General features: G+C 39.8%; 1 protein-coding gene across 5 annotated transcripts in view; it reads left to right on the forward strand.

Annotated features, from left to right (window-relative positions):
* The window catches only part of myo1b (myosin IB), an 83,410-nt gene that overhangs the window by 5,548 nt on the left and 51,344 nt on the right, over positions 1-26,518 (forward strand). For 4 of the 5 annotated variants that reach the window (XM_010902461.4, XM_010902463.4, XM_010902464.4 and 1 more), the window contains exons 2-3: positions 14,410-14,557; positions 22,133-22,248. In XM_010902461.4, coding sequence (XP_010900763.2) covers positions 14,410-14,557; positions 22,133-22,248 — 264 coding nt within the window. Of the gene's footprint in view, positions 1-2,865; positions 3,093-14,409; positions 14,558-22,132; positions 22,249-26,518 lie in introns of those variants that run through there. The other variant, XM_010902462.4, reaches the window with a different exon arrangement.

Below are 26,518 nucleotides of genomic sequence, written 5' to 3' on the forward strand. Positions count from 1 at the left end.
TGCTCCCAGCTCTCTTCAGGTCATTGACCAGGTCCTGCCCTGTAGTTCTGGGCTGATCCCTCACCTTCCTCATGATCATTGATGCCCTTTGAGGTGAGCTCTTGCATGGCGCCTCAGACGGAGGGAGATTGACCGTCATCTTTGAGTGTGTGGACAGGTGTCTTTTATACAGGTAACAAGTTCAAACAGCGGCAGTTAATACAGGTAATGAGTGGAGAACAGGAGGGTTTCTTAAAGAAAAACTAACAGGTCTGTGAGAGCCGGAATTCTTACTGGTTGGTAGGTGATCAAATACTTATGTCATGCAATAAAATGCAAATTAATTATTTAAAAATCAGACAGTGTAATTTTCTGGATTTTTGTTTTAGATTCCGTCTCTCACAGTTGAAGTGTACCTATGATAACCTTTTGTTATGCTCCAAAATGTCATGTCAGATCAATATTTTATGACCAGTAGCTGTGAATTTATCATACTTAATTGGGATGTCACCTGTAAAGTAGAGCTTGCAGATTGGGCACTGATCATGGTACAATGCCTGGTTCTGTTCTTACTGTCATTTAAGTATATTAGCTCATTGTCACCTCTTAGAGCTGAAGGCAGATCAATGCCTGACGATTGAGATAAGGAGCCACTGCCTGGGTGTGGTGGAGATTGGTAGGCTGCAGGCACCACAGAGAAACATCTGTAAATTATATTTTCTTGCCAATAATCTACCCACAATGCCCTAAAATAAAAGTTCTTCTCTCCAGTGTGTGTTTTTTTTCTTCCCATCTTAACCTTTTCTTTTTACTTACCAGTTTAAGATTATGGCCTTTTCTCTGCCTAGAAGGCCAGCATCCCGGAGTCACCTGTTCACTGTTAACATTGAGACTAGTGTTTTGCTGGTACTATGGACCTGTGCTGACATAGTAGACTGATTTGTTTTTTTGTTGCTGGATATTTTTAGCCTGTAATCAAACCCACAAACACTGATGCTCCAGATACTGAACTAGTCTAAAGAAGGCCAGTTTCATTGCTTGTTTAATCAGCACATTTTTCAACAGTCCAAACACAATCGCAAAAGGGTTATCTAATGATCAATTAGCTTTTTAAAATGAAAAACGTGGATTCGCAAACACAACATGCCATTGGAACACAGGAGTGATGGTTGCTGATAATGGGCATCTGAACACCTATGTAGATATTGCATTGAAAATTTGCCATTTCCTGTTACAGTAGTCCTTTACAATATGTCTACACTTTTTGATCATTTAGATGTAATTTTAATGGACCAAACATGTGCTGGAAATGTCTAGGTGACCCCAATGTTTTGAGTGGTAGTGTATATTTCAACAGCAATGTTTTTTTTCAGTTAAAGGGAATATCCCTTATTTATTCCCATATTCTGGGAGTTAGCTTAATTACAGCACCAAGAATTTCAAACCATCTCTTTCCAATTGTTGCACAAGTTTAACTTTCATGTTTGGTCAACAAGCTTACAGAATCAGTAAAATGTTTTTTGTTAGATGTCTTTAAAAATACAGGTGGCACAATGATTCTTTAAAATATTCAGTGCTTATTTTCTCAATTGAACAGAAATTGAGGAACTGCATCAAATTCAAAAAGTCTGAGGGATTTTGCTTGCCCCGTTCTGCCAGTTCTTCTTTAAGGAGACACAATTCCATGTCTTAGTGACACTGGTGGAAGAGCGGGAAGGCCCCACTTTTCCATTTGACAACAGAAGCGGGTGCACCTTCTGCTCACCAACAGAAAATCACAAGTTTAGGATGCAGATTTGTAAGCACCCAAATTTATTGCTGGTATTTATTTTATTTTTTAAACACTGTCATCCCATTTTTATATGACTGCATATATATTATGGAAATTTTGTTACATAACAATGCGAAACTGCGTAATATCTTTTTAATAGAATACATTTTAAATATCAACAAAGAATTATGGTTCAGTAATGACATTTAATGTTATATATAAAATAAAATATTTTGAAAGTGCCATGCAACAACATAATTTAAATTACCCATATTGCATGTTTTTAATGTTTTGGAAACAGGGCCATCAAATAATTCACTTACTAAACCCACATAAATTACAGCCACCAAAAATCTTTTTGTGAAGGTAACTGGTTTATATTATCGCCTCTGTGTTAGTGGCAGCCTATATACCACAGTACTTCACCACATCCAATTGTGCCTTAATGCTTAGTTATATTACAAAAATATCTAAATGTTCTTGTTGTTCTTGTGTATCCCAATATTTTTTTTATATATATATCAACATGGGGTGATGTGACCCAGAAATGTGGGAGTCCCAAGTATTTTTATCATCAAAGATGCTCAATATCTAAACCAACATAGTCCACAAGCTGTCTGTACCAATGGAAAGATAATGAAGCCGGGTGGGCAGAACATATGAAAGGATAACACAAAAAAATAAACCAGCTAGGGAGATTCTATTGGGAAATATTGACCTTTCTGTTATGAAATACACGCTCTGTGACGGTAGATGGGCACTAAGGTCTACAACACTATGAAATGAGAACATCGGTAGAGTGTGGAACCAGTTCCATCTCATAGCAACCATTGACCCGCCACTGGGCTTCCTGATGCTTCAGATGTGTGCATCCGGTCGACTATCTGGTTCAGTGTAAATATCATCCAAATATCATCACATTTTATTGCAGTTCCACCAATGTAACACTAGAGGGGCGCAATGTTGTGTTGATTTAAAAAGACACAAGAGGGCGTTGTTTATTTGCTGGATGCTTTCATCTTACTGGCAGTGAGTTGGAGAACATGCCCGCCCCCCCCTCCTCTTCTCACAAGGTGATTAACATTGAAGGACGTTAAGCGGCATTTTTTTTTTGTAGCCAGCCACTCCCCATGCCTGTGGGCCCCCTAGTCCCTATCCGTCTCAGTGCTACAGTGGAGGTCATCCGAGTCGGATGATAGTACGCGTCCAGGCATATTCACGACGCGGGTAACTAAAAAAAATACAGTTCTAAGGTAGAGGAATATCTTTTCGTCTAAAGGGATATCCCAGGGATTCTACGTCCTCCAGAGTGGATTTAGGGGACAGTATTTCATATTCAGAGGCAAGTAGAGTCTGTAGTTTCATTAACTTTTTACAATCTCTGAGTAGCCTAGCCCACTACAATAAAGTGGAGACTGTTAGACAATTGTTTTCAAAACAGTTGCTACTTTCTGTATCACCTAATTTAATCTCCGACTACTTTGAAATCGCAAATTCACCGTTGCAGAATCTGACAAAATTAGTTTCCATTCATTAACATAATGCCCATTTGTGTGTACATGAGTTTGTTCTCTAACTGCTGTCCCACGAGCTTTTGTGTACGAAAGCTTCGCATAACATTCTGTTCTTTAGCTGATTTGTTAGTTGTTCTAATGCCACCACGTGACATGTTTATTTCACTGTACACCATCCAATTGTAACATTAGTTTTGTCTTTATGTGCATACGTGTCGCCGGTTTGGTTTGTTCAGGCTAATAATGGTTTCGTACAAATGTTCACTTAGCATCGTTCAGACCATTCATTACTTTTTCTGTGGGTGGGTGGGGGGCGTTCATCGGTAGGAGTGGGTAAAATGTGCCCACTGATTTCCTGTTCTGCATCTAGGGCAACTGTGTGTTATTAATTACCCAAAATATACACTTTTGTGATGTCGGAGCACCGGTGCAGGACGCCACATATTGAAAGATGTGGACAAGGGAAAACGTGACTTAAACTTAGGAGAGGGTTTTTTGCGAAATGTCATGAAATCAATCACATATCAGTCTACTGACATTACTCGGCTCCACAGTATAGTCCATATGAATTGCGATGTCGCTAACATGTATTGCTTTAAGTTCCCTTGAAGCATCCTCAATTAATTAACCCTAACGTTTATTTGTAAACTTCACACATTCTCCCTGGTGATGGGGGTTCAAGACCCTGCCAACTGCCTGTTCGCTTCCTCTATGTCTCCCTAATCTCTGCTTCCTATTGTCCTGTCATGAAAGTAATTAAACAAATGCATCTGTTAAGTTTGTTTTTTTGCAGAAGGCAAGAGCTCCCATACAGACCAGATGGGTTCAGGTGCAACCATTTTTCAGGGTGATGCAGGGTTTGGGTGATATCTGAGGTTTTCACTGGGATGTGAATGGTTGAGTGATACATACCCTAAATCTGTTTGCATAGGATGTTCTCCTTGTCACACCTTAATCAACAATACTAGGGGTAAGGGCACAATATGTTGATTTGTTTCCTTTAAATCAATAGCTATATTTGAAATGGCACTAAAGGGTTTTGCTATCAAAGTACTTGTTCAGATGGAAAAGGTGGTGCTAAAGATGTATGAAACATTCTGATCAAAACAATGTGTGCACGTTGTTTTGCTCCAAAGCTGTTGTGTAGTGCAGCCAATTCAATATGCTTGAGGACGGTCATTTGTTTTGGAAGCTGAGGTCCCATAGGTTGTGATAGGCATGTACAGAATTATGAGGAATTGGTATTCGCTCAGTGTGACGTCCTTTACAGTGGTGCCTGATGATTCGGATGAGCAGTTCAACTCTTGGGTTGCTGTTGAGTATGAAGTGTGAGGAAGTTACTCCACATGCTTCAGTGTCAAAGTTGCGCTGGTAAAAAGCTGGCTTTTGTGTGAAGTGACCAAATAAGATACTTGAGGGAGGACTGCCATGTGTTTGTAAAGCAGAGATCCTAAGTTTTTAGTGATGCATGGGCCTGATTGAGAGGAACTGGTATTCACTGTATTAGCCGCTTGATGTCCTTTACATCACGGCTCCAGTATATTATAGAAATTATAGGATTATGGATTTTTATGAAAAACCAAAATACACAGTCTAGATTTGTAATCATCTAAAAATATCCATTACCTTTGAAGCCATTATTGTATATATGTCTGTGTGGCAAAGAGAGAGGAAGTGAGCCATAAGTCAGTCTATCCATTCCATTCAACCATTCCATTCCACTCATCTATTCCATCCTCACATTACAGAATGATTGTTCCCCTTTTTCTTTACTGTGGGTTCTTTGGTTTGAACAAGCCATAGCTGTCACCAGCAAAGTGACTAAAACTGATTGTGTAAACAGCAAATTAATTTGCATAACTTCTGTCTTGTTAGTGTATTCTGGTGTTTTAAATTGATAACCTACAACCCTGTTTCCAAAAAGCTGGGACGCTGCGTAAAATGGAAATTAAAACAGAATGCAGTGATGTGCAAATGTATCCCTATATTTGATTGAAAATAGTATAAAGACAACATATCAAATATTGAAACTGAGAAATTTTGTTTTTGAAAAAATACATGCCCATTTTGAATTTGATGCCAGCAACACGTTTAAAAAAGTTTTGGACAGGGGCATGTTTACCACTGTTGCATCACCTCTTCTTTTAACAATACAGTTAGGTCAGAAATGTGCACCCCAGTAGCCCGCTGGAGGAAATTTTGTTTCATGTATTTGATACTTTTTATTCTAGCCATGTTGCACACAATTTGTTTGCGACAGAAGTAGGAAAAAAACATAACGGAACATTTATTCAAAATAAGTGCTCAAAAGCCATCCATTGAACCCCTTGCTGATGGCATGAATGAAAGCTGCTTCCAAAAAGTAAACTTTTGAATGGTACTGTATATTCTAGCATGACAATATGCTATAATATTTCCTTTGTCTTAAATTGATTGGAAAACATAGATCTGGGGAGGGTGGCAAAACCTGATATCCTATCAGGCTTGGTTAGTTCAATTAATGGAATTGCAAACTTACATGCATGTTTTTATGTAAAAATGTAGCGACCTCAGTCCATCGTTTGGCTACACATGAGCCCCCTATACCTGACATATGCAAACACAGATTTTCTAGGTTCGCTTTCAGGCACAGATCCCAGAAAGCATTAATGTTAAGAAATCCTGTGACCCTGATGACCCTACACATTTTGATGACCTACAAATTTTTGCTGCAGACATCTTTGCTCTTACTTTAAACGCACCTTAGAATAAAATGAAATCCCCAGTTTGTGGAAATCAACATTTGTCCGACCGAGTTGGAAAGGATGTCATTTTACTCTACTGGATAACTATCGGTCCATATCTAAATTCTGCTCTGGCAAAAGGGTTGGACTTGCTAGTCAATCTGCTTACCTAGCAGGAAAACAATATTTGAATGCATACAGGACCAAGGCAATACATTCCATGAGGGCACATTTAAATCATGCAATAGTTTTCAAATTAATTTTGCATAGATCATTTTGTATTTTATGAGAAAAGGGGCAGAATACTTTCTGATGGCACTATATACTTCACAGGATTAACACAAAAAACAGTAACATATGAAAATAATACACATTTATATCATATAGCTTGTAGGAACTATATAGCTTTCCTGAAAAAAAAATATAGAAAATGATTTGATATGTCAATGAAAGCACCTTTAATGTTACTGAGCATAAAAGCAGATCCTACAAGTTACCTTAAAATTTTCCATAAAATGTAGAAACATTTGTTTAATTATTTACTGCTTTGCCTATTTTATATCCAAAAGATTGGGAATAACCTATGTCCATCTTATCCTTACCATTGTAGATCAGCCTATGCATTTTCATAGAGCAATACCAAGACAACCTCCTTGTTCCAGAGACTCTCTGAATATATGACATTTCTGACATTTTATTTTAGCTATCTTTTAAATGTATTATTTTTAAGGATTTTATTTGTAAGTTCATATGATGAGAGTGAATTCCCAATGACACCTTATCTTTTGGTTGATGGCTTCTGGGCGTCTTGCAGCGTAACTAAAAACATACATGCTTTCCAGAGACTCCTGATTTGAATGGAGTTACTCATGAGTTTGTAGTTCCCACCCTTTGGTCAAGGTGATTGTTTAAGTGACAACACAACCGCCACTGACCCTTCTGGATGGATTTGGCTATACCTAAGGCTCTGTGTGTCTGAGCGGAAAATAATAACGACCAGCGCGTTCCTCTGGCTTCCTCCATCTGATTGAAGTGTTCAGAGTTTTTGTGTCAAAAACCTGTTCCATATATACACATCTTAGTGATGTCTGTTTCGTTAGGGCTCCCCACCTCTGCAAAAACACCACAAATGACGCATTCTGGTAATGCATTTACCATAATGGCTTACATAGCCTGGTTCGCAAGATTCTGCTGAACACAGTAATAGAAAAATTGTGTGGCTAGCACAAACACAACTGAATCTGGCAACACTTAATGACCAAATTCAATCATGCCTGCGTGATGATAGACTCACATGGGTTAAGCTGTAAGTGGTCAGGTTTCACGTCTGGCCCCATCACTGTCACAACAGCTTTAAAGGTTTCGAATGTGGTCACTGTACCCTGGATAAAAAGCTGCATTGTGTATCTGTATTGACTAGACTTGTCAAAAAGGTTATGTACTCTGGAACATAATTTAATTCACTACATTACGTCACTTGGTAACCATGAATTCACTGTGGTAAACCCTTGATTTAGCAAACTATCAGTTACTGGTCAAATGCTCTAACACTAGACAACCCTGTCACCTCAACATTTCCCTCAACAGCAATGGCTATAAAGACAATTTACATTTCAGGAAAAATACCTCTAACGGATCTTCTCTAAAAGGGATAACGGTAAACGTCAATAAACGTCAGAGAGCAGTGTTGATGCGCAAGCTGCTGCTGTTGTATTTTACAAGTTACAAATAATAATTTCAAAGCTTATTGACCAGAAAGATTTTTTGAGATAGATGTGCTCCCTTAGCTGCTGGGGGTTCTAGGCTAGGTGGTCGTGTATTTGGTCTATGCGATGGACTGGCCTTGATTTGGCCTGACTGTATGGTGCTAGTGGAAAACCACTCATGGACCCAGTCCAGGAACCTTTAATTATGTATTATTTTTGTTGGTGTTATCTGGAAATATGGGGCATGCCAAATGCTGGAGGCAAACCAGTACCAATTTTTTTCTAGGTTTGAGCATTCGCTCTGCTGCTAGCTGACTTATGGCAGGAGAATCCCTGTAGGCAATGCAAATTGGCCAAAATTGCCCAGAGAGGGTGAGGAATTGTCAGCTGGTATTTTCTAGTCTCATCTAGCTCTAGCAATACCCTCAGGCAGCTGCAAAACAAACTGATGTCGTCAGGTGAGTGAGAGTGACCTCAGGCATTGACTCTTGTGACCCCCTGGTTGAAAGAGCAGTGTGTGGGGGGAAAACACTGAATGGATTTTTGTGGATGTCTAGGAGGAAGGCTTACAGTGAACTTTACTAACTCTCTCAAATCTGTTGGTAGTTGTTGCAATGAGACTGATATAGATACAATTGGATTTTATGAAATTGGGGAAGGGGGACACAAGTACAAGAATATTATTATTATTTTTTTTTTAATGGGTTATTATTTAAAGAAAGGATGTCTTTTTAATGGGTTATAATAAATACAAATAATGACTTGCATATGCCTTCAGCAAGGGATGCTTCTTATCAAAAAAAGACAGAACGGGTGTAGCGAAATACTGCAAAGAGGGTAATTTATTTTAAGTGTCAGTGTTAGTTAGTGTTAGTTTAAAGTTTCAATTAAGATATCAATCATAATGAAATGTCAATTAATTTTGAATTCCATAAATGAGGGATTTGGTCAGAAATGATTTGATTACGTTTGCTTGGCATGGCATTCATATATAGTCATGACAACAGTAATAACTTCATATAGCAGTAGTTTAGTTTAACTGGACTATCTGTGAGGAAACCTTCTCTTAACACCTTTTTGGGTTCAAGACATTGAACCAAGCTTGGCTACACCTGCTGAAATGGTGATTGGTGATGCCAGTCTCTGTTATTCTAATTAGTCCCAAAGGTAAGGCCAATAAAATGAGCAGCATCGTCCCTAGGCTGGGCAGTCCCAGCCTCAGCAGCTGAGGCCTGTTTATTATGCCAATATGCCAGGTTCTTATTCATTAATTGTAATTAAAAATAATTAATTGTATAAAATGTCTTCTGAAACGTCTTAATTTGCTTACTACATTCAAACAAACTAACTTTGTTTTCAATTTTTTTATTATTAAACCCATTTTCACCCAAACGTGACGATATCCAATTTGTTTCTAAGGCCGTCTTAAAACCCTCAGTGGACTAGAGATAGTAAATATCCAGGTACATCTTCAGAAGCACATCTGATGTTGATCTGGTTCTTCTCATGCTGCTCACTCATCTAGGAAGTGTAGACCTGAATCCATACCTGACAGAAACAACAAACTCTCCTGCCTTCTACCTTTAAGCTCACAGTTGCCCAAGCTGCCACAAGGATTCACTAAAGTGTGCCAAGGCAAGGCATGCACATTTGTTTACTAGCAAGCAGGGCTTGAATGTTGGTCACCCAGTAACCTATGTTTTAGTATTGTTCATTGTGTAAGTAGGCATTTTTATTGCCCGCTTAAGTGTGTGCATGTGTTATGACTAGACTTTGTGGCAAATAGTGATGTTTCGGTCTTCTTTTAATGAAATGTATTTATAAAGCCCTTTTTACATCAACAGTTGTCACAATGTGCTTGTACCAAACACCCAGCCTGAAACCCCAAGGAGCAACCAACTTTGTGGGTGTTTGTGAACACTATATTTGTCCTTGAGGCAAATCCAAGTTTGGTACCTGAACACTTAGTCCTTTTATCATGATTGGTCAACTTCGTCAGTGACTGCAATGATGTGAGTTTCTTCTTGGTAAAGATATATGTGGTTACTATTAGCTATCTCATCATGGCTACTGTCTCCGAGTAATATTGATGCTTTTAATTTTTGCCATTTGAGGGAGTATGGAAGGAAACACTTTCTTGTTTTCACATGTTCTAAACCGTATTAGCAACCAAAATGAAGAAGCATGCGACTTGCTTTACTGTGAAGCATGACACAGTCTGAATGTAATGAAAATGGCTTTGAAAATAAGTGTGGTATGGGCTTGTTTACTTTTCACAGAGGAATGCTTATTTTTGTGAGAGACATTCTAACATGAATAGTACATTTGGAATTAATCTTGAAGCATTTCATGACTTTCAACCACATTTTTCTATTGCCTATATTGATTTAGTCACCATAATCCTGGATATTCTGGAGTTCTAAAAACAATTATTTGAACAGATTATAATTGAGATTTAAGGTTTAGGCCATTGGTTTTCTAAGAGTATCGTCACAATCAATAAGCACTTTTAATTGTCAACACTACAGAGGTGTACCATATTGATGCGAGCATAGAATTTTTAGTCTGTGTTGGAAAGATGACCTCTTCCTAAAGTCTATTCTTGATTCAGTATGTGTTCTTCCATTTGGTAACACTTGAACAGGACTAAATGTAGCTCTGGCCTGTTTATTTGATACAGCTAGATCCAGGTGTTGTTTTACTACAGCCAGCTGTCGCCAGGTGCAGCAGGGTTCTTCCTGTCATTAATGCGTATTACCTTCTGCTCTAAATTAATTTGTCGACAATTATCATTATTTCCTCAATTAGTCTGAAAGGGTCCATCTGGTTTACACTAAGGCACAAAACACTCTTGTTTGCCAACTAATCAAATATTAACAGGTATGGTAAAGATGATTGACAGAAGAATGCCCAGTGTTTCCCCTACTTTTCCCCCCAACAGGGGGGGGGGGGGGGGGTTGGGGGGTGGTGGGAGCATTGCAAAGTATCCGTTTTACATTAGTAGGTGAATGGAAAATATAGTGTGTTTGGATTTGTAACACACAATCCCTCTCAAAAGCTAATGAGCACAAGCGCAAATTAACAACAATAACATCAAAATAGCATTTTTCTTTATATTAGATATGATCTCTGCATTTATTTACTTAAGCTCTAATAATTTCTCAGTGTGCTCCACTTTATAATATTCTTTAACTTATGTGAAGTATTACTTAATTTTGTTTTGTTTATATTGATCCCTGTTTTTCGTTTGTAAATGTACACACTCTATAGTCACACCATAGAATCGAAAATCGGAAGTTGTTGCTACCAAATGTTTATGACGATAGTTACTGGGAATGTAACTCCAGTTATATGAGTGGAGCAGAGCCCCATTTGAAGGCAAAATATGAAAACCAGAGGTCTTATTGTTAGCTTCTGAATCTCTGTTTCCAGCATAACACCAATCGGTTGTAGCTGATGGTAGCTACCGTGTTGTGACAGTTCGTTAGCTAGCTTGCTTCTTACCTTTGATTGTCGCTCAGATTATAAACCAACTTCTTTACCTCATTCGCAGCCACTTACAGTTCAACACAAATGTGCGCGTGTACAGATACAGCCAGTTATGTTTTTCTGACCTAACTAGGTTATCACTAATGAAGTTCTGAGATATTTCCTCAGAATAGGAAACAATTGTCCTGTGAATCTACACATTCTGGAAGGTTGTCTTCTGTAGTTAGTTGTACAGAGAATTTGTTTTTTATGTAAAATAATGGTAAATAATAAAACACCAGGTAAATTGACTGGGTACATAATCCCACAATACCACAGCAACAACCTGGGGAACAGTTACACGGGAGGAGAGGGAATGAATGACAATTTAAGCTGGAGATGATTAGTTAGCCATTTTGGTATGAAGGCCAAATAGGAAATTGGAAATTTGGCCATGACACTGATGTTAACAACCATATTCTTAAGAGCTGTGCCATGGCAACTACTGCTATCCTGGTGTGTCCTTTTATGTAAAGTTTTGTCGCCTCCATAATTTTGTAATTTCTAATTACTTGCATATGCCTTCAGCAAGGGATGCTTCTTATGACACTGATGTTAACAACCATATTCTTAAGAGCTGTGCCATGGCAACTACTGCTATTCTGGTGTGTCCTTTTATGTAAAGTTTTGTCGCCTCCATAATTTTGTAATTTCTAGCTAAACAAAAGCCAGAGATACTCTGGCTTTTGTTGTAATTTTATGTAAAGTTGGAGTATATTATACACAGTCAGGGACTGCAGTTTTCAGCAGAACTCTCCCTGTTGCTTTGTATTGATAAAAACACACTTTGGAATTGTTTTTCCCAATAGAGCAGTTACAATTGGGAGCCATTTAGTTTTTCCCCAGATAGATGTTGGAATACTGTGTTGTTTCTGTGGTTTTGCTAAAAATCTTAACAGGATACTATCCCAATATCTGAACAGTCATCTAATTACATGACAAGCACCTAGAGAAGGCAGCCACATAGCTCACCCAGTTCTAGGCCCATATTTAAAAAAAAAAAGTAACCGTGATGATCAAGAATCAGTTTTGCTTTTCAAGTCATAATCATTAATTGGGATTACGCTAAGGTAATTTATGAATATGGGCTTTTGTAGGTAAAACAGCAGAAACTGACTTTTCTGTCCCTATGGATCCAGAAGATCTTTAATCCCAGTGGCTTCAGTTCTTCAGATGAGCTCTTGATTGTCCAATAACAAACAATTCTAAACATATCCAACTTAAATAAGTTCTGCTGAACGCATTATTTAAACAGCGGTATGTTTGGGGGCTGTTCCATTGGCTGCTCCTTCGATGTCCAAGTCTCTCAAGTCTCTATACTATATAGTATAGTCTGCCAATTGGACTGCAGAACTTTGAGGAGCCAATGGACATCCATGGTCCACCCACAGGTCAAGTGCAAGGTCTGTTCTGCTGTTGCATTATTTATGCATTATTAGAAATATAGAATTTCTCGATTCCACTGTGTGCTGTCGAGAGACTTATATATATATATATATATATATATATATATATACACCCACCTTTCTACCTTTGACAAATGCTGTAATCATATGTAGTGCACAGTAGGGTGACATTGGGGAACAGATGTACATAAAGACCTGACAAAGTCAAATGGTTCAAAATGACTTCAGAGCAACAAAGTCTGGGCAACTAATGCCTTTCTTTACAAGCTGCTCATACGGTGATACAGGGTTAATGTTTAGAAAGAAGGAAAGAGATACAAACCAGAGAGGTGGAGACAAAGACACTGCTGGGGGTGGCAATTTTTCGTCCACTTTCCCTGTCTCCTGTGGACACTAATCCCAGAGCTATAGGGCAGCAGACAAAGAGAGGCCTAGTGCCACATTCAAGGCCTTGATACAGGGCTTTGCTGTACCCCAAACACTGAGTGCTGTTGTAACAGCAGGCCGGTGTGAAGTGATGTTCTCATCGTCCATTGTTAAATGTTTTCTTCTAACCCAGCCTTTTTAATCAACAGAAACAGCCACTACCCCAAAACAATGTCTTATTCTAGGTTGGTTGGGGTTTTATCCATCAAAGGTGATACTTGTAGGCCAATATTGGCATTTTGTGTAAATGACATACTGCTGAAAAAAAAGCTATGGCTTCATCAACATTTCTGGGCCATTTTAGTTTGTGTCGCTGTCACATTACACAGCATAGAATTGCTGCCATCACACTGGGCAAATGTGGTCTGTAAGCATGTATCTTACAGAATATAGAGCAGTCTAAGACAGCCATTTGTAGAAGTCAAATAACATGATGGACCTAGATGAGCCAGGTTAATGTGAGGGGATTAACGCCGTTGGAACAGCAGGAGCATAGTATCTGGTCTGGGGAGTTATGAGTATATGGGATGGGGGGGGGGTTGTGCCTGGCTAGAGGTTTGGGCCGGGACACTAACGTTCCTCGACCCAAACACCCGAAAGGCACCACAGCTTGTCAACAATTAGCTTTTGTAGCTAACTAGTGATTAGCTTGCAATTCTGAGTTGTTTATATGTTCAAAATATATTAATGACTTTTGGCTCAACTGCACCAGTGGCCAAAAATCCTGAAATGCACCTTTAACTAGTTATGTATGTGAGCATGAGGAACAACATTACAGCGTTGTTTGCTTGTAGGATAATTAACGATTCTAGATCGCTATAAGACTAACATTAATGTGTAATATGTAGGCTTGAATTTAGAAAGTATTATTGTGCCATTTAATGTTAAAAACTTAATGGGAATGTTTAGTCAAATTTGATGTATGATCTATTCGTACAGTTAATGCTACAGTTTATGTTCTATGTCTAGGAATATAATCAACCTAGGTGCATTTATATCTGTGAAACTTGATGTGTTCATGTGTCATGAGTAGTTAAATGCCTGCTCAGTATAAGTCTCATTCATACTAAGCCAGATGCATAACTATGTGAAAAATCGTCACTTGGTTGGTTACCCAAAAAGAAATGTATTAGCTTTGTTGCCAAAATGTCTTTTGTATACCTTTCAGATAAAAACAAATGTCTGCAAATAATAAAAGATGTGGTCAAATTGGCACGTTTTAGGCTTAGTATGAATGAACAGAACGTCATCTGTGGCAACTACTTACGTTTGTTACCAATTTCATATCAATATCCTATGTATCCATGTTATCTGAAGTCATTCTGCTTACATCTAATATATTCTATTTTTCTCCAGAGGGGGGGCTACACATTCCAAGATGGAGGTGAAGACATCACTTCTGGATAACATGATAGGGGTGGGGGATATGGTGCTGCTAGAACCCCTTAACGAAAACTCTTTCATCGAAAACCTGAGGAAACGCTTTGACCACAATGAGATCTATGTAAGTTCTTGTTCATTTCATAAGAACCACTTTACAATGACACAGTGGATTAATGTGGGTTTAACTTGGTTGTATATAATGAACACACTGTAAATGTATTTGACACTGCACTTCAATGTAAGCAAACATTTGAAACTGTTTGATTGTGTAACTGTGTTAAGAACTAGACAGTTGGGGCTAAATGTCTTGAACTGGTTCAAATGTACTTTTGTTCCCTCAGTTTCCCTATTCTTAAGTGTTTGTTTACACTAGTCTTAGATAAACATGAAATGTGTACTTAAGAAATCTGCAGATACATCATTACATTGTTCATTTACTCTCTGCTAGACCCTGTGCTTAGCCTATTCATTTTCGTCCTGCCCTCAAAAACACTGGCACAGACACAGCAATCCCACCACAGAGCCCTGAGTCAACCAATCAATAAATCATATCACAAAGAATGCAGAAGATGTCAACTAGTTGCTGCAGATTTTCTTGGTGGGTGGTGGAGTATAGATATTGGTTCTAGGGGTTGACCAATATGTTTTTTTCAGGGCTGATACCGATTTATTAGTGATCATGGAGACTCATACTTGGGGCCGATATATATTTCTGGTAAAAGTGAATTTTTTAAAATTTTAAGTACTAGAAAACCAAACAGTTGAAACATTCTATTTTGAAGAATAAAGGGCAGGGAGCTCCTAGCAGCATATGTTGTGAACTTAAATTTCATATACAGTATCTCACAAAAGTGAGTACACCCCTCACATTTTTGTAAATATTTGATTATATCTTTTCATGTGACAACACTGAAGAAATGACACTTCGCTACAATGTAAAGTAGTGAGTGTACAGCTTGCATAACAGTGAAAATTCGCTATCCCCTCAAAATATCACAACACAGCCATTAATGTCTAAACCGCTGGCAACAAAAGTGATTACACCCCTAAGTGAAAATGTCCAAATTGGGCCCTAAGTGTCAATATTTTGTGTGGCCACTAGGGATGCCACAATTCTCAATACAATATTGAACCGTTCGGTACGACATCCACGGTTCAATACGCGCCTGTGAATTGCGTTTTTTTTCGGTTTTAAGTTAAAATAATTCATGTGCGTTTTATTTCTCTACGAATTGACTGTTTGTGTGTGCTTTTAAGTCTACGAAGCTGAAATAAGGAAACTCCTCCCCGCGAGTAAATATTTAGGGGGCGCTGCGGTTGAACCATCATTACACACTTTAACATGTTGAGCGGCGGTGAAGTGAGGCTACAGTACGAGGAAGCGCCAGCATCTTTCAAATCCGTGGTGTGGAGACATTTCGGTTTTGCCGTTCAGTATAATGCCGAGGAAGAAAAAACTGTGGGAAAAAAAATGACTGTGTGCAAGCATTGTTTTACACGTCTAGCCTACTCAAACGGAAACACTTCTAACATGACTGCACATATGCGCGCCATCACCCAGCAATATCACTGTCTGAAGGCAGGATAGCAGAGCAGGTAATAAAATCCAAAAAACAACAGTCCCTCGCTGAATCCTTCCAGCATACATACCCAACTGGTTCCGAGAGACACATAAAAATAACAAAAGCAGTGGGGGTTTTCATTGCCAAAGATATACAGCCGTTTTCGGTGATTGGCGATGCAGGATTTTGTAATCTTATAAAGACACTCGATCCGCGTTACAGACTACCGTCTCACACTTTTTTCAGCACCGAGATGATTCCCGACTTGAAAAGACACTATTGCCTAAGCATAGACTAACAAAAAATCACTGTCAAGCCATCCGAACCGAACCGAAAACCGTGGTTAAAAAACCCAGGTATGTATTGAAACGTGGGCTAACTGTGTTGTTGCATCCCTAGTGGCCACCATTATTTTCCAGCACTGCCTTAACCTTCTTGGGCATGGAGTTCACCAGAGCTTCACAGGTTGCCACTGGAGTCCTCTTCTACTCCTCCATGACGACATCATAGAGCTGGTGGATATTAGAGACCTTGCGCTCCTCCACCTTCTGTTTGAGGATGCCCCACAGATGCTCAATAGGTCTGGAGACCTGCTTGGCCAGTCCATCACCTTTACCCTCAGCTTCTTTAGCAAGGCAGTGGTCGTCTTGGAGGTGTGTTTGGGCTCGTTATCATGTTGGAATACTGCCCTGCGGCCCAGTCTCCAAAGGGAGGGGATCATGTTCTGTTTCAGTTGGCATTCATGATTCCCTCAATGAGCTGTAGCTCCCCAGTTCCGGCAGCACTCATGCAGCCCCAGACTCCCACCACCATGCTTGACTGTAGGCAAGACACACTTGTCTTTGTACTCCTCACCTGGTGGCCGTCACACGCTTGACATCATCTGAACCAAATAAGTTTATCTTGGTCTCATCAGACCACGGTTCCAGTAATCCATATTCTTAGACTGCTTGTCTTAGCAAACTGTTTGCAGGCTTTCTTGTGCATCATCTTTAGAAGAGGCTTCCTTCTGGGACGTCAGCCATGCAGACCAATTTGATGCAGTGTGCGGCATATGGTCTCAGCACTGACAGGCTGACCCCCCACCCCTTCAACCTCTGCAGCAATGCTGGCAGCACTCATATGTCTATTTCCCAAAGACAACCTCTGGATATGACACTGAGCACTGGCACTCCACTTCTATGGTCGACCATGGCGAGGCCTGTTCTGAGTGGAACCTGTCCTGTTAAACCGCTGTATGGTCTTGGCCATCGTTGCTGCAGCTCAGTGTCAGGGTCTTGGCAATCTACTAATTGCCTAGGCCATCTTTATGTAGAGCAACAATTCTTTTTTCCAGATCCTCAGAGTTTTTTGCCATGAGGTGCCATGTTGAACTTAGTGACGAGTATGAGAGAGTGTGAGAGCGATTACACCTAATTTAACACACCTGTTCCCCATTCAAACCTAAGACCTTGTAACACTAACGAGTCACATGACACCGGTGAGGGAAAATGTCTACTTGGGCCCAATTTGGACATTTTCACTTAGGGGTGTACCCACTTTTGTTGCCAGCGGTTCAGACATTAATGGCTGTGTTGTTTTTCTGAGGGGACAGCAAATTTACACTGTTATACAAGCTGTACACAAGATTATGAGAAGACAATCAAATATTTACAAACATTTGAGGGGTGTTCTCACTTTTGTGAGATACTGTAGATAAAAAACTGACTAAATAAAGAACTATAATATGCTAAAATTATTAGTGCAAATGATAGGTAACATAATTTCCTCACATCCGAGGTGAAATCTTTGCTAAACCTAGCTACCATCATGTAAAAACATATATATTAATTGTTACCATACTAAGAACGTTCGCTATCTAGTTGCATTCGTGCTGACGTTGTTACGCAAACATATCACTGCATAAATAAACTGAAACGTTAAAGTTAGCTATATTCTACAGCAACAAGAGCATTAGGCAGGGACTTGTTTTCCCTTTAAATAGGGGTCCGGAAAAATTGCTTTCCCAATTCCGTTTTTCTGCTAGTAGGCTACGCCAAAACATTAGTTCAGGCATTATCATTTAAGTAACGTTAGTCCACAAATATCTCTCACAAATACGACACAGAGCGTTGATTGGCTATTTTCTTGTGAATCTGATTATTCTGTGGGCGGGGAGATGCGACTGCTAGAGAAGCTTAATTAAAACCAAGTACTACCGCAGTTATATCACACAACTGAACGATTCCGATGATTGTAAAATGTGTGAATATTGAATCCAATTATCAGCCAGGCTGATAATCGTTTGACCTCCTAATGGGTTCAGAATTTTTTTTGTTCCAGCCTACCTGAAGTGCCTAAATGTTTTGGGACTAATATATTGGTTTACAAGGCCAGACAAGCTCAATCAAGCATAGACATACACTCACCTAAAGGATTAAATTTCTTATGAATGCAATTATCTAATCAACCAATCACATGGCAGTTGCTTCAATGCATTCAGGGGTGTGGTCCTGGTCAAGACAATCTCCTGAACTTCAAACTGAATGTCAGAATGGGAAAGAAAGGTGATTTAAGCAATTTTGAGCGTGGCATGGTTGTTGGTGCCAGACGGGCAGGTCTGAGTATTTCACAATCTGCTCAGTTACTGGGATTTTCACGCACAACCATTTCTAGGGTTTTCAAAGAATGGTGTGAAAAGGGAAAAACATCCAGTATGCAGCAGTCCTGTGGTTGAAAATGCCTTGTGGATGCTAGAGGTCAGAGGAGAATGGGCCGACTGATTCAAGCTGATAGAAGAGCAACTTTGACTGAAATAACCACTTGTTACAACCAAGGTATGCAGCAAAGCATTTGTGAAGCCACAACACGCACAACCTTGAGGGAGATGGGCTACAACAGCAGAAGACCACACCGGGTACCACTCATCTCCACTACAAATAGGAAAAAGAGGCTACATTTTGCACGAGCTCACCAAAATTGGACAGTTGAAGACTGGAAGAATGTTGCTTGGTCTGATGAGTCTCGATTTCTGTTGAGACATTCAGATGGTAGAGTCAGAATTTGGCGTAAACAGAATGAGAACATGGATCCATCATGCCTTGTTACCACTGTGCAGGCTGGTGGTGGTGGTGTAATGGTGTGGGGGATGTTTTCTTGGCACACTTTAGGCCCCTTTATGCCAATTGGGCATTGTTTAAATGCCACGGCCTACCTGAGCATTGTTTCTGACCATGTCCATCCCTTTATGACCACCATGTACCCATCCTCTGATGGCTACTTCCAGCAGGATAATGCACCATGTCACAAAGCTCAAATCATTTCAAATTGGTTTCTTGAACATGACAATGAGTTCACTGTACTGAAATGGCCCCCACAGTCACCAGATCTCAACCCAATCGAGCATGTGGTAGAACGGGAGCTTGGTGCCCTGGACGTGCATCTCCCAAATCTCCATCAACTGCAAGATGCTATCCTATCAATATGGGCCAACATTTCTAAAGAATGCTTTCAGCACCTTGTTGAATCAATGTCACATAGAATTAAGGCAGTTCTGAAGGCGTAAGGGGGTCAAACCCAGTATTAGTATGGTGTTCCTAATAATCCTTTAGGTGAGTGTATATTAAAATACATTTTATTTTGACCCATGTCTGAAATAGAGTGGCTGGATGAGATCTCTGGCTCTTGTCTGCTCCTGGCTGCTCCTAGGAACTACTGCATTTCTGTGGGTTGGCTTCTACAGTCAGCCTCTATGATTATGGTACTGGTTCTCTCCTCACTGACGACTAGGTAATAGTGAAGCCAGAAACTCAAGAATGATGTCAACGCACTTCACTCTTATTGGCTCGCTTCATTGATTTTGTGATATTCTAAAATAATAGATATATATTCCTGTGGGCATATGTTATGGCTGTTAGCTGCTTTCAAACACTGTCACCGACTGTAAATTCACAACTTTTTGCTCATTTTGGTGGTCCATGCATGGTGTGTTCCAAATATATGTCTACTGGGCTTGGTTTAGTAATGCCTTTCAGCAGTAAACAAATACTTTTCTGGAAAATTGATTGTTTTTTAGCTACTCATTTGGATTAATGTGACATAATTGAATAAGATGTATTGATTCTCAAAAACAATGTAAACTGTGCACCTCCAGATGAACACCAGATGGAAACTTCCAGAGTGGTCAGTAACACATGCCTTAAGCATATGGTTGGTCTTGGTCTGTAATAATAACGTTTGGGTGGAGCCTCCACCGCTACTGGTGGGCACAGTGTTGTTTAAACTGCCTGCCTCGTTGGCTGCAGTCAACACTTATATTCTAATTCCTAGCCGGACCGTAGATCAGTGTCCTTAGGTGTTATGCTGGCAGTAGTTTTCATAAATGAGGTGAATCTGGCTCGCTCTGTTTGTCCCTTCCAGTTGGCTTGCCCAACCCTTAGTATGAGATTTGGATGACGTGCCACTTGACCAAGTCGATGACACCCTCCCTTCCGGTTTGTTTCTTCTGAGAATGTCATGTAAATATCGGATTACTGCAAGAAATGCCTGATTTATGAGAATTATAACCCTTTTTTCCCCTTGACCTGTCCTCCCACAATGCAATAGTTTTTCGTCATTTGTATGGATGACTGAATGCTTCATAAAGAAAACCTTTTGCTATTACTCCACCACTCACTGGACAATAGTTTGCCTGGTTGATGATGATTATCTTAAGTCCAGGAAGCAAAGTATTTTTTTTTTAACAGCTGGTAATTACAAAGTCCCGCTAGCAGACGTTTTCATTCTCTCTGTAATTTGCTCATCACTGCCTAACTTTCATCGACAACTTCGAAGAAGTAGCTTTTAAATTGCCCATTTTGTGTGGAAGTTGGGAGAGCACCACTTCACACTGACTCTCTTTTATGGGACTATCATTCATTTTCGATATGATCTGGTTACAAGTATTATTGATCACACCTTAACCGTTGTTTAAGATCATGGCCTTGCCATGTGTTTGATCTATGCAGAAGACCTCCCTTGTCAGTGGCGTGGTTGTACCTGGGTGAGTGTCCTCTTATAGAGTGTATTAAGACTAACAAGGCCCTTAGCTCCTGGCTTCCTTCACTTTGCCTTAATGGCTCCGTAGGCGTCTGAAGGCTCTCCAGCCCAAAACAGAAAGATCCAGTGTTTCTATTTATGCTGGAGAATTGCGAAGAGTTGATTATGTCACCCATGTGCTTTCTGACAATTGGCCGTGGGATATAGTGTTGCAATAGAAAAGGTCCGTCTCTTCTGTTCTGTGTGGGTTATATAACTTCCATTATAACAGAGCGCGTGAGAGTGAAGAGGATCAAGAGTTGTACAGATTCTACTGAAATCACAGCCTGGTACACTTTTCTGTAAAGGTAATGTTTTCAATTGGCTAGATAATTATTTGGTTCTTTTTCAGAAATGTCTGACAGTCGTCACCCATATCTAGTGCAGTCGATTAAGCAATAGCAAAGTGCATATTTTATGTTTTTCTAAATCAGAATATATGTTTTTCTAAATCTGGAATATGTTTTGCTGTAGAACGCAGTCAATGAACTGGCAACATCAATGTGTTCAATCTATAATAAACCTCCCTAGTTTCTTTGTGACCAAATTTGAAGTTAGGAATAACCTGAATCCAGTCACTGAAATGGCAACCATCACTATTGGTGATGTTGTCCCAATTCATTCTCTCTACTCCACCACCCTCTGCCCTACATTCCGCTACCAGACAAGCTATGACAACTTGACCTCCACTGCCCATTCGCTTCTCAAAGCATTGTTCTCCCACCACCATGCTGCGTCCCGGGATTCCGCACATTTTTCCTTTGTTTTTACTTCTCCTGTCCCGATGCTCTCTCCACTGTACTCCAGTTACTGCATGCCTGAATGATGCAGCAGGATGGAATTCCCAGCTTGGAAGAGCAGAGGGAGGCAGAAATAAAACACTACTGACCTCAGTGCTTCCATGTGAGCCAAGTAGAGCTCCACCTGAGATTCATACTCTGAATACTTGTCAGTCTTCTATGCCGTTTTACCATCGGGCTATCTCTTTAGATGTACGTGGGTATTGTGCCTCGTCTTTACTGTCACTAATTGCACCACTGGTTACAAATGTCTGTCTTCTTTCTCTCCCTTTCATGCAGACATACATTGGCAGTGTGGTGATCTCCATGAACCCCTACAGGTCTCTGCCAATCTTCACACCAGAGAAGGTAGAGGAGTATCGCAACAGGAACTTCTATGAGCTCAGCCCACACATGTGAGTCCCTGGCCACATCCATCTCTTCTCTGGTAACCTAAAACTATTGCCACACTTTGTAGGATGTTTTTTTCTTTTCGTTATGAGATCTAGAGCAATACAGATGCTCTGTCTGACAAAGCATTGATCTTTCCAATAAAAAGAACATATCACTTCTGTTGATATTTCATAGATTACAGTTCATTTAATGATTTCCAAGGACCAATACTCTTGAACAACTACAGGTCACCCACATGTCACTGACATGCCCATACGCACAGTGAGAAAATTGTATTTACACTAGAGCTTTCCCACCAAAGGGCTTGCTTCTGTGTCAGAACCCCCACCCCTTTCCCCTGTCAGATGGATGTTTTATATGCTGTCTCCAGAACTTAAAGCTACTCTTTCTTTGGCAAGTAGTTTCTAGTTTCTCTTCCTCCGGCAATGTGAGTCTTTAAAGTTGTATTTCAGTTTATAAATACTTTATCTCCCTCAGTCTCTCCTCTAATGCTAATGTTGGACTACAGACCAGGCCGGACACTTATAGCTGTTTGAATTTTGATTCATGCATTGGTCTGGGTCTTATCCCAACATTATTTGCTATTTGGGCCATCAGGGTCCAGAAAGAGCACTCAGATGAGGGACAGAGTGATAACCAAGTCTGTGGATTTATGACCCCCGTGGAAAGAGGGAGACATTCCAGCAGCTGAGGCACCAGTAAATACCTTTTATAGGGTACATTTTAAAGTGAAGAGGCGTTAGACAGTCAACACTCCATCTCAGTCAGTAAACACTACAAGCTTACACGTGACCTTTGTAATGTGGGCAGACGTACCTTATATCCTAGTCCAACCCATATTAAATACTCACTTCAGAGTGCACTCTCAGGCTTTCCTACTGCATGGATGTATGTAATTGTACCTCCCCCCGCAAAGAGAAAAAGAATAATGCAACAAACAAAAATAAATACCCACATCCTCCCAGTCCATCAGTCCTAATCTTACCCTACATGGACACAGAGGAATGAGCGAGGTGAACATCAATGTTCAGAATTTTCTGCATCCTTTCGGCTGTAATCTTCACCTGCACTATTTGTTGGTTGACAAACTGGACTCCTATGAATTGGTTTTAATTTAGCCCTTTTCTGAAATTCTGAATGCGTTACTCCTCCCTGTGTGGCTGTTCCAAAGCCCTTTTATGCTTCCACTGATGAGGCTTGATTCTAGGCAAGTGTTTCTTGTCTGGGGGTGGCAGCCGAGCTGCAGTTAATGGCCCCATTTTGCAGCTCTGGGCCAGGTGGTTCACGTTGGGGCATTGGCTCCCGCCCTGATATCTTATCACTTTATGGTCTTGAATGGGAGTTTACAAACTGCGTGTGTGAATAGAAATTCAAATAAATATGTATTATGTTGCATTATATCGTGCTACAAGCACAGAAAGGCTCAAAATAAAGCCATATGTAAACATGGCAAAATATTATATTTTACATACAACCAATCAGTTTAGTGTTGTCGGTGAACAGTGTCCTTTTTTTCAGTCTACCAGTGCCTTTCCTTTCCTTCGGTGCAGTTCAACTTGTAGGCCTTATGTATTTTAGATCTTTTTTTTTTTTTTTCTTCTGAAAAAGTTGGGTAGAAAGAAATGTTATCTGGATGTAAACAGACACATCCGACCAGATCAAGCTAAGAGGGATAGTAAGGATAAACGGTGCTGAGCAGAGAAACAGACCGACACTCTCCTGGGTACAGTATCAAATAGAACCCTATTGTTTTGTATTATGTAGGGATCAGGATGGCATTTAACATACAATATGTAGTTGGGTTTTCTACCGAATGGATTAGTCCCCTTTAATGGTGGGCGGGGGGTTGTGGACCCCAAGGTCTCTGAGTGTTCTTGAAGTGGCTGTCATTGCCCAAACCAAGTGCTCCATACATTGATCTTAATCCTTTTGTCGATGTCAGGCCATCTGGACCTGTCCTTCCGTTTTTGTTTCTACTGACTGACCACCATCTCTGTGTAACACGACACCATGAGTCCAGACTGCTGTCATAATTTAAACCTGTCTGTCTCACCAAGACTGTTAAGAATGAAGAGCTTCCATATTCATACTTCAACATAGCTAGAAAAGTCAGTCACTACTACAACTAAGTTTTGTTGTAGCTTCTGCATGAAGCGTTTTATTTTTTATGTTGGTAATTTATTTTTCTTTCCCCTTAATTTACCAGGTATTTTGAGAACCCATTGCTTAACCATTTTCTTGTCTCTGTCATAATTCATATCCCAGAGCCATTATTCGGTCAAACATCAAAGTAAATCATCAACAGTCTTTTGCTTTATATTGCAAACATCCCTTCGTCTGATTCATCTGTAGATTTTATTGTATTGGGGGAATAAATGTAATGTATTTAAATTAACTTGTATTCAAAGCCGAGAACACCAACAGGTATCACTGGAGGCTGTGGAATTTCAAATTGATATTGCAGACAGGGAGGGTGGCGCTTGAGTTAATACATTTGACTTGCATGATTAAAAACATATCCTGGGTGGAACATTGATGTTGAGAAATGCATGAGACATAGCACATAGTATAAACTACTGGATCGGCATTGATTTTCCAGGATATTTCTGAATGTTTGTCATGTAATTTATATAGAAAGATAATTACCTCAATCACTGAGATGCTTTAACCTTTGAGTACAATGTTGATGTAATCTCTTCCCAAAATTACTATGATTAGATCTAGAAGTGCCAAAAGATAACCATGTGGGCTGTGTGACTAAATAGATTGGGATCAGCCCAACAGCACAGGGGAGATGGGTATAGATGCAGCTTATCGACATTGTGGTAGAGGATATATGTATGTGACTAATTGGCGCCCTATTCTACAACCCTGTTTCCAAAAACAGTTGGGACAATGATGTGCAAATCATTTAAATCCTGTAGTCAATAGAAAATAGTACAAAGACAACATATGAAAGACAACATATCTTGAATAATATATGCCCACACAATTTGATGCCAGCAATACATTTAAAAAAACCTGGGACAGAGGCATGTTTACCACTGTGGCATCACCTCTTTTAACAATACTCTGTGGTTGGGAACTGAGAAGAGCTCAGGGGCATGTATTTATCCAAAAACAATAACATATCTCAGTATCCACATTTGATATGTTATCTTTGTACTATTTTCAATGTAATATAGGGATACTTGATTTGCAATTGATACATTATTGCATTCTGCAATTTTACGCAGTTTTCCCACTTTTTTGGAATCGGGGTTGTATATTTCACACTACTGGCCCTATTTGCCCTGGTCTGATGAAGGACACTAGGGTGAGATTAGGGTGCAAATTCTGACATGATTTTGATTGGTTAGATTAAAATTAAATGAGCTGCTCCTCCAGAAAAAGTTTATTTTACCACACCAAACTGTGTTTTCAATGGTCTCCCGTTCAGTAAAACAACCCTTTTAAATGAAAGATAAACATTTACTTAGCAAGACCTTGGAACATGCAGCTTTGCTTAGCCAAGTGGTCGTTTACGCCTGTGACTAAATGCCACTTTGGATATTCTCTCACAGACACACGCATGCACGCACACACTCGCACTCATAATGCAAATCTGAAAGAATATAAATGAAAATAAAACATTCCTCTGTCCTTTTCAGAGTACTATTGGTGTTGACCCCCACATCCTCCTTAATGTACGCCTGAGTTGTTGTGATTATATGAATCAAAACCCCTTATTTAATTTGTCTATTGTCAAAATGATTACCCTTAATTTCTCCTTCAATTGTTATTAACTCAACTGAGCTGACGTAAAGTCATCCCAAAACTACCTCATTCCCCACCCACATCTAATCAGTGATATATTTTATTTCTTCCAGTCGCTTCATTTAAACATGAAAATAACATTTGCATGTGTTCATTTGTAAATGTTTCTCTTTCCAACGCAAAGCTTTTTTAAGAGTTCATGGCAGAATGGTTTCCTTCTTCTCTTTAGAGTTTTTGTGTTGGGTGTTTGATTGGTTAGGCTAGCCTGAAGGGGATCAGTGCATGCCTTTAATTAAACAAACACAGGGAGGTCCTTTTAGTCTCCTCCTCCTAACCCCTTCTCTCCTTGTCCCCGGTTCCCCCCTTTTGCCCCACTCCTAGCCCTCTCTTACTCAATCTTCTGCTCTTGTCCACTCATCTTGTCCAATCCCTAACTCATCTCCTTCCCCAACATGGTCTAAAACACCACCTGCCTGACGGGCAGAACCCAGCTCTGTTAAACAATTGCTGTTATTT

This window comes from Esox lucius, chromosome 16 (genome assembly GCF_011004845.1).
Source record: "Esox lucius isolate fEsoLuc1 chromosome 16, fEsoLuc1.pri, whole genome shotgun sequence".
NCBI lineage: Eukaryota > Metazoa > Chordata > Actinopteri > Esociformes > Esocidae > Esox > Esox lucius.